The sequence below is a fragment of the Cornus florida genome, unplaced genomic scaffold, assembly GCF_030987335.1.
Source record: "Cornus florida cultivar Cherokee Brave unplaced genomic scaffold, ASM3098733v1 CherokeeBrave_3.0.0_Hap2_Chr07, whole genome shotgun sequence".
Classification (NCBI taxonomy): domain Eukaryota; kingdom Viridiplantae; phylum Streptophyta; class Magnoliopsida; order Cornales; family Cornaceae; genus Cornus; species Cornus florida.
Genome location: NW_026775577.1, coordinates 59,990,256 through 60,000,394, shown reverse-complemented (window position 1 = coordinate 60,000,394; position 10,139 = coordinate 59,990,256). Strand labels below are relative to the sequence as shown.

Here is a 10,139-nt window from a genome sequence, read left to right as displayed (position 1 = left end):
TTAGTCATTATAACATCATTTGCTACAAAATTGGATAGTTAAGGGGGTTTTATGTCCACTTTTTTGTTCAAGAAGGTTTTTTGCCAAAAATTCATAGTAGTGGTGGTTTTGTGTAATTTTCTTTTGTAACGACCCACTCCATCATATGATATGATATTGTCCGCTTTGGGCCTGAGCCTGCACGATTTTGTTCTTGAGTTTTATCCCAAAAAGCCTAATACCAATTGGAGTGACACACCTACATATAAACACTTCACATTTCCCTTTCCCAGGCGATGTAGGATTGTGCACCCGTACCTCGCCAGTATAATAGCCTGTCAGTGTCTCGCACCCTCCCGCATGGTCATCACAATCCACCCCCCCCTTGGAGGCCCGATGTCCCCGTCGGCACACTTCCGGTTGGGTTAGTCTCTGATACCATTTGTAACGACCCATTCCACTACATGGTATGATATTGTCTACTTTAGGTCTGAGCCTGCACGGTTTTGTTCTTGGACTTTACCCTAAAAGGTCTCATACCAATTGGAGTGACACACCTACGTATAAACATTTCACTTATATAATAGGAATAGGGGCATTTTTGTCTAAAAAATATTTTCCATCCACTATGCTATCCCTTGGATAGTTGGAAGGGTTTTTTTTGGTCAAAAAATTAGTTAAGGGGGATTTATTGCAAAATGCGAATAGTGGAGGGGGTTATTACACTTTGCCCATGGAAATATTATTATTTTGTAGTATTTACTTCTTCTTCTCAAAGTGGATGATTTTGATTTGAGTTTCAAATGGACAAAATGAGGTGTGAGTGATGACGTGTATGCCAATGAAAAAAAAAATATTGAGAATTAAAAGAGAAATATACAAGATTTACATATTTAAATTTAATTTTAAAATTAATAAAACTTATATATATATATTTTTACTTTATTTGACTGAATTAAATATCATTTGTATAATTTTATTTTTAAAAGTGTCAGCATGGTGTGTGGTACCTAGGGAACAAAAAACTTATTTTAGAGTATTTTACGGTAATTTAAATAAATTTTTAAAAAATTATTTTTTGATGATTTAATTAGTGTACTAAAATTTTTATTTATTCAAATTATACTAATTTAACATAGAACTCATGATAACCATCTTGAGTCCGACCTCATAATAGCATTACTTCAAACCTAATTAAATCCCACTTGTCTGAACCTTATTCAACTCCACACTTGTTCTCCGGGCAGCATCAAGTGCCACGAAATTTCTCACTTTTCTCTTGCTCCGGACGCTGCCCGACCTGCCCGTTACCCTCTGGAAAAATCACGGGCAAGTCTCACAGTATCACCAAACAATGACACGCTCTCTCGCGAGCTCCACTCTCTCTTTCTCTTTCTCTCTCTGATTATATTTATCACTCTCTGTCTCAGTTGAGTCTCTACGATCACGATCGGACGGTCCACATTGCACGTTGCCTCTGATCTCTGTTTTCTACTGTTTTAGTCCCTGAAACCCTTGGATCTGCTTCTGACGCCCTCGGATCTCGGTCTCTGGTATGTTTTCCGTCTCTGATTAGCTCAATTTTTTTAAAAAAATCGATTTTATTATCATATAATTTCTTGATTCGTCACAATTCCAGTTCAATCAAAGTTTTTTTAAATTTCTTCTGGTGATTCACAGATGGTTCTATATTTTTCTCATGATTTCCGAATTTTCAGTTGTCTTCTGCTTTATCTCTGCACGATTCGTTTGAATTTCACAATTCCGACGTGTTCTGACCCATTTTCCGGGAAAACTTCTGTTATATTCTTCAATTTTCCGGGAAAATTCACTTTTGTCGGTCTATTCTCGACAGGAAAGTAGTCTTTTGTCTTCTTCTCCTCCGATTTATTTTTTCCCCTTATTTTCAAACTCTCTCTGTTCTCTGTACAGTTTCTTTTTACTGTTTGGAGTTTCTCTTTAATTCACTCTTTTTTGGCGTGTTTGGTTTGAAATCCGACGGCTGAGATGAAAAGTAGGTGGGTCTAACGGTGATTACGTTGCCTTGGTATGTTTGCAGGTAGTCGTGCCCCGTACAAATGGAGACTAACTGTGGTTCAGTTAGTGTCGCTACACTTAACCAGAGTGTTCTAACGTGCGCCGCTGAAGCTTTGGCCGCTCTGTTATTGACTGCTCTGGTCAAAACTCAGGTAACTGTCTATCCGATTTGCAAGCGTAAAGTTCTTCCAATTAGTTATTTTTATTTATTTATTTATTTATTTATTTTGGGAGATTTTTCTCTTCTATTTTAATCCCACGGGCTTTGCTAACGTGCGCTCCTGTACGTATTTTGATGCGCATCTGGGTCGTGTAACCTTCGAAGATTTTATCTTATATTCTATGCTAACTTGCCCTCGGTACCTTAATTATTTTATTTTGGTGTTGCTAAAATGCGCGTTTAAGCTTTTTTACTTGATTGGCTTATATATATATATATATATATATATATATATATATATATTTATTTTTATTTTTTATGATCGGTCAAATGAAAAGATATTTATCCACAACACCATCATGTATCTCAAAAATTAGTTCATTTTAGCCTTATTACTTGATTGGCTTTTTTTTTTTATATATATTATTTTTATTTTTTATGATCGGTCAAATGAAAAGATATTTGTCCACAACACCATCATGCATCTCAAAAATTAGTTCCACTTATTATTGAAATTTTTTCTCAGCTAACTGTTAAAATGAATTTTATTGTGCTCAGGTAACAATACCAATGACCTAATATGACCGCTCACTCCATATCTTCTCGGTTCATCGAATAGCACAACAAGGATAAAATATTAATTGTGATTTTGGGAATATTTTGATTTCCGATTGTTTTGTTTTTATTTTTTTAACTTTATGTAATTGTGGTTGATTGGGTGTGGGTCCATTTGGCATATTATACCTCTAGGTCGTGTCACGGAAGTAAAGTCCAAAGTCAATGGGAAAATCTCTCTTATCTGCCAAGAGAAAACGTATCATATCTTCTTGTCAGGGCCCATGGCATATTTTATCTCTTTGTCGTTGTTTTGCAATGAAATTACTCTTTTATCCTCGTGTTCTAAGAATTTATACTAGATTTATTTTATTTTATTATTTTAAGATCTATTAAAAAATTATGTGATTATTGGATCACAAAGGCTGGGGATGGGAATGGAAAAAGAGATGACATATTTTCCCGCCCAGGATCTTTATACTTACAGGCCTAATACTAAGTTTTTTATAGTTAAAGTTTACATCCGACCATCAACCTTTGGAAGCGTAGAAGGTAGATGTGGCAAAATGGGTCAGAAACTATCAGCCCGTCCATATCCGACCGCTTTTTAATAGTTATGGGTGAACCATATTTAATTTGAAGGTCAAGATGGGTTGGGTAATTTTTAACTACTTAATTTGAGTGTCAAGATGGGTTGAATATGATTTATTCAACCCATATTTCACCCATCACATAATAAATACATAATACACATCTATTCTATATTGCACAAAACTCATTTCTCTCTCTAAAATTCTATCATTCACAATCCTCTCTCTCTAAATTTGTCTCTCATCAATCCCATCTCCCTAAGTTTCTCTTTCTAGAAATTTCTTCTAAAAAAATAATTTTAAAAATAAAAAATTTTAAAACCTTTTGAAAAAAAAAATTAAAATAAATTAAAATAAAAAATAATTATTAATGGGTCCACGGTCATAACGGTTGACCCTTTCCATTTTCAACTCGCCCATTTTCAAACCGTTCTGAACGGGTTGAATATGGGTCTTAACCTATGTTGACCCGCCTATTTTTAACCCAACCCAAACCTGACTCAACCCGCCCATTTGCCACCCTTAATAGAATGTGTGATCATGTTGTAGTTTAACAATAAAACCAAGAAGTTTATTACATAGAACCAAATAATCCAACACTTTAAAAAATTGGGAGTATTTGAGCTAGACTCGTCTTAGAAAATTCGACAATGAATCTTTTATTAATCATTTTCTTGATCCAACGGACAATAACGATATGCACTTGCCTTTAAAGTAAGGTTGAAACTAAACCTATCAACAGATTGGATCCCGACCGGATAACTATTCGTTCTAGGTTATGTGATGATGACATAGCTTATGGAAGAGCATGGTCAGTGAGGGTTTTGGGCTAAACCTACTAACCCATAGCAATTGCAGTGGATAGCCTTAAGCCAGGGACGGATCTAAGAATTCATATGAGAGGGGGGCAAATTTATATAGAGGGATTTTTTCATAATTTCAGTAGGGGCAATTTTAAAATTTTATGGATATAAATGTAAAAAAGTATAAATTTAAGGGTGTAAAATACAATAATAAAAAATTTCTTCACAGATCCGTGCTTGCCTTAAGCTGTATAGTTATACCTACATGTTGGCTATAGCCTTCAAAATTGTTGAAGTTGTGGAGTATTGGGATGGTGTATATTTGCATAGTGCTCCTAAGTACACACAGACTGTTAAATGGATTTCTCTAAATGTGTGAACTATCTGTGTTAGGTACACAACACTTGGATATGTATATTGAAATATACATTTACACATTTGTTGGACATGTACTTGAAACTATAACAGTAATTCAAGTTAATCATATATTTGTACTAGAAACTCTTAATATATATCTTTTTATATATTATTGTTTTAAAATAAGTGAAGTGTCTGTCTTGAACAATTTATGATACATAATAACACTATTTTACTCTAAAATGGAAAAGGATATTAACTTATGAATATGTACCTGTGTTCCTGTCTTTAAGATAAAAAAGCTGAAGCTTAGACCCATACTTATACCCGACAAACATATTTGTGATCATGCACATAGCACAAATAGTATTTAACACACAGAGAGAGGTGATATTTTACTTGTACCAACAAGATAAAAAAAAAAAAAAAAATGTACTGTGGTGCTCCACAGTACATTTTGTTTTCTGTTTTCATATGATTGTTTGTTATTATATGCGACTGGCTATATGTTGGGTTACTGTTACTTCGGTTTTGTGAACTGACTCATGGCTAGAATGCAACTTCATCGTTCTTTTTTTTGTTTTTTTCTTGACATCTCAAAAGGATATTTCCAGATATTGTACTATCCGTTTCCGAAAATCTCTCTATAAATTGTCATATTAAGTTATTAACTACATGTCCATCTTAAAGACAAAAAAGAGTTTTAGAACTGCGTTTGCATTTCCAGTTTATGCTTGAATCTACATAGTGTGGTCCTTTCCATGGTGATTGTAGCTTGGTATTCGTGGAGTGCAAATGGTGGCAATGATGAGTCATTGAATTAGTCATGGTTTGGTGATGATCATGGTCGTTCTGGTGATACTAGGTGGCATAGGTGGTTTATGTTGGAAAATGATTTGTTGTTTGGATCATTGGTGGTGGTGGAGGTTGGACTTAAGAAAGGAAAAGCGTACAAATGGCAGTGGTAAACTAGTAGGTGAAGGGAATGGTTGAGGAGTTGAGTTGTGGCTCACTGAATTAACTTGGTTAGATGAATTTGAATTATGAAAAGAAGACGAAACACCGAGTTAACTTAGTTTTATTTCATTATACACTCTTCCTTAAGGGCATAATATAGATTTAAGATCTCCATTCCTAATTGATTTTGTATTTAATGACGAGGTAAAATGGTTGTTAATTAAAAAATGTCATGACATCAGCAAAACTTTCTATGCCAGTAATGGGTAGTCAACGGAGGGAAAAAGGGATCCGCTGTAATTGTCATTGTCAACTAATCTCAGTGAACAACCAGTAATTTACCCATTTTTATTTAAGGACATGGTAGGATTTTTTTGCGAATTGCTGCTTGTAAATGCTTTTTTCGGTTATCAGCTAATGACTAAATTGATCGGATGATGCTCCAGTGAAGTAACAAAAAATGACTAGTGCCAAAATGTTGATCATGATTAAAAGTTAAAGTTCTTCTGCTTCTCATTCTCCAAACATGATTTCTTTTGCTTGATGGAATTGTATTAGAACCTAGACTTTCTGATGTTAAAAGTTGGAAGTAGAGATCCAATAGGGTTACTTAAAACATAATTCAAAGGGTTACTTTATGATATTGGTGAGCCAGAACTAATGCAACGTAGACTTCATAGTAGTAAAAGGATATTACTTAGTTCCTACTTGTGCAATGTTGGAAGTGAAGAGTAATTTTAACCTTTTACATTGTTTTTGCACAAAGTGACCGAAGCTTCTCACGCTATGATTGCCGCCTAGTGTTATTGTTTGGAAAAACCTTTATGCGATTGTTTATTAGTTTGAAAGTCCTGATGTTTGGGAAATTATGCAGTACATCTGGTGCTGTTTATATTAATGCCTGTAGGTTTTTCTGTTTGTCTTCAAGCTAAATTTTATTTATTTATTTATTTTGTTAACGTCTATGAAATTCTCCGTACTTTGCTTGACCATACATGTGATGCACCCTGGTAAAATGATTTCAGGATTCTTTTGCATTACCTGCCAACAAACCTAGAATTGAAGGAGACGATTCCACCCAATGCCACTCTGAGCCATTAGATGCACAGGGAAATGGCCACAATGAAGATGACGGTGGTGAGGATGACGATGATGGGGATGGTGGGGATGAAGAAGGTGAGGAGGACTTGTCATCAGAAGATGGAGGGGATAATGGAAACAACCCCAACGAGAAGAAGAGCAACCCAAAGAAGGAGGCTCCAGAAGGAGGGGCAGGCAGGGCAGAAGAAAACGGTGAAGACGATGACGAAGACGACGACGACGACGACGACGGAGATGACCAAGACGATGACGAAGACGACGACGATGATGAAGATGATGGCGGGGAAGAGGACGAGGAAGAAGTTGTGGAGGAAGAGGAAGAGGAGGAAGAGGAGGATGAGGAAGAAGCACTCCAACCCCCAAAGAAGAGGAAGAAGTAGGGGAGGAGAATGGTGAAATCTCCTCCAAATGCTCTGTTCCTAACATGAAGTTCTTCTTACTTAGCTGATGAGGATACTTATTTAGGATTAAATGCTTTTAAGTAATCGTCATATTTGCTTTGCATAATTGTAGTACTTGAAAACTCTGAGCCGCTGAGATGTTAAAATTCAGCCTATAAACATGCTTTTATTTTTCTTCTCTCTCCACTTTTCCCTTTGTGATAACTAATAATTGTCATAATGTTGCTATCGTATGCATTTTAATAATGCAAATTGGGATATTTTACTTAAAAATGCAACTGGAAATTCAAACCAGAATTTTTTTCTTAAAAAAAAAAAATTACATAATTAACATTTAATTTTAGCTCATTTAGCACTAAACTGTGAATTGAATCCATAAGTGAAATCTTCTCGGGTTGCATGCATCTTTTTATTCAAATTCATTGCATACAGTGCGTCATATCATTCTTCATTATTAATTGGTTTGTTTTTTTTACTATGGTTAATTTGTGAGAAAAATAAATAAAAGAGGAAAAATAAAAAAACGCATAATGTGAAACTCCGTACATTGTATGTGGTGAATTAGAGTAATTTTTTATTTTTTATTTTACGAATTAGAGCAAATTAAAATTATTATGGATGAAGTATTCAAGTCACCATAACTTGCAGGATTTTCAACTTGGAAGACCCGGTGGGTCCAAGTTGCTCTCTTTTGTAAAAATATAATTCCCAAACAACGAAGTTCCAAGTAAATTAGGGATTAAGTGCGATTAAACCCTGAAAATATACAAGCACTTTTATTCCTTACTTTTTAAAATTGTCACCTTTTATTTTTGCAAAAATGTGCGAAAACACACTTTAAATTTCTATTTTTTTAATTATTTTTTTAAATTATTATTATTATTATTATTTTGCGAAAGCCCGTTTTGCCCTTTTATCCTTCCAAAAATGCCATTTATCATATATATGTACTATTATGTAGGGTGTTAAGTGCACTTCCTGTTAGGGAAAGAGAAGTTTTAAAAACTTTTATAGCGCTTTCAAATAAAGATCTTGATTCATGTGTAAAAACAAGTTTGGTATAAAGAACATGATGATCTATTCAATTAGAGATAGAAAACTTACATCAAGATTTGAGTAAATTTTAAATATCTCCCATAAAGTGAATGTTCTCACTTATTTTAGATCCCTTAGCTTTATACCTCTTCCTTAGTCTACCATCTTCTTGGTAGTGATCTTCCTTTTAGGAATCACTCATAAACATCTATGAATGACCTTAGAGAGCTAAGCTTGTGGGAGCTTTCATTAGATGAGAACACTAACCCTAAAATCTTAGAGAGAGAAAACATTTTCTTGTCTTCCAAAATTAATGCACCAAGGCGTAGCCTAAAATATAAATGGACCCCATGTATATATAAGCAAAATAAATATAAAAATTGAAGATAATATATTTTTCTCAATTTCTAAAATTCATTTGATATCTCAAATCTAAAGGGCCTCCAATATCAAGTTGGCCCATGAGTGAGAATTATTTGGGCTTATAGTTTTCTTGGCTACAATGAATTAATAATTGGTCGGGTCCATTATACCATGGACTTAATTTAATTAATTCATAAATCAATTTCTACTCCACTAAAAGAAATTAATTGAACTTCAATTAAATAATAAATAACCTCTAGGTCAATGTTGCATTTTGACCCCTCCATGCACAATTAGTTATCGGATAAATAAAGCCATCAATCCGACTACTAAAATAATATATTTATTTTGGTATCTTTGATTATATCCGGTTTGATCACAATAAAAATTTGTTTGACAAAAATAATAATTTAGTAAATAAATATATAGAAATCATTTTGTCTAAAACACACAAATGCATTCGAATTTACCTTGTGATCAACCATAATTAATACAAAATAAATACAAGTAGCAATGATACAAATGTTGATAATATAACCTTCTAACTATTAATTACTTAATTACTCAAAGTGTCGGTCTTTGGATTCCGAAGAATCCGCCAAACAAATTAAAGTAATTACTAATTAATAAAAGAATCTATACTTCTCTCGATTATGCTTAAAAGTCAAATGCCATGACAGTGATAAGGATCAATTGCATACGACGGCTCTCGCAATATATTTTAACCTAACACGAATCTAGTTCAAGTCTTAGTTAATTAAGAGCCCATCCATAATTACCGACTATGAACTATTTATGATTAACATTTATGTTCATGTATTGATCGCCATCACATACATATAAATATCTCTTGTGATCAAGTGGACACTATCGATTCCATAATGAATGGAAATATAATACATTGAATTAACCAATTGTATAAAGTATAAATATTTTAGATTTGTTAGGAATATATGTCACTTTAATTCAAATAGGAATTCGCTATGCTAAGGAATACAAATCCCAACAATCTCCCACTTGCCCTCATAGCCAATTTGAATCGCATCTAACTCCCATGTTATCCAGGTGACGATTAAAACTATTGATCGATGACACCTTTGTTAATGGATCAATAAAGTTGTGTTCTGATACAATGTTCTCAACCACGAGTACATTTTCTTACCGAACAATATCATGTAAAACATGATACTTCCTCTCAATGTACCTTATTCCTCTATAGACCCTTGGGTCATTGGTTTGGGCGACTTCTGCACTATTGTCACAATATAGCTTGATAGGCAAGCTAGTGTGCTCCACAACCTCTAAATCAGCGAGATCAAACCAAAAGGCTTCCTTTGCTGCCTTTAAGGCTGCAATGCACTTTACCTTTAGGGTTGAGTCAACAGTCGAAATCTGTTTAACACTCTGCAAACTGATTTCCCTTTCATTGAGTGAATATATAATAAGTCATGGACCTCATAGCATTTACATCAGATTTAAAATTAGAATCAGTATACCTGATTAGGACCATATCATCACATCCATAAATGAACATTAGATCATTGATTCTCCTAAGGTACTTTATTATATTTTTCACAGCAGACCAGTTATCAAGTCTGGGATTAAACTGATATATACTATTATCCCTATAGTGTAGCGGATGTCCTGTCTGGTATAGTGTGACGGCCCGAATTTCGAAGAACCAGATGTGTGATGACCCTGTATACGGGTGCGAGACATTATCATGCTACCACACTGGCGAGCTATGGGTGCACAGTACCACATCGCCTAGGTAAAGGAAAGGTGAAGTGCTTATATGTAG

General features: G+C 34.2%; 1 protein-coding gene across 1 annotated transcript; it reads left to right on the top strand.

Annotated features, from left to right (window-relative positions):
* The first annotated feature begins 1,206 nt into the window (after positions 1–1,206).
* LOC132267249 (uncharacterized) lies at positions 1,207–7,120 on the top strand. The gene is made up of 3 exons (XM_059768353.1): positions 1,207–1,532; positions 2,039–2,168; positions 6,464–7,120. Exons 2-3 carry the CDS (start codon positions 2,058–2,060, stop codon positions 6,917–6,919), a joined length of 567 nt encoding a protein of 188 aa, XP_059624336.1. The 5' UTR covers positions 1,207–1,532; positions 2,039–2,057; the 3' UTR covers positions 6,920–7,120.
* The last annotated feature ends 3,019 nt before the right edge of the window (positions 7,121–10,139 follow it).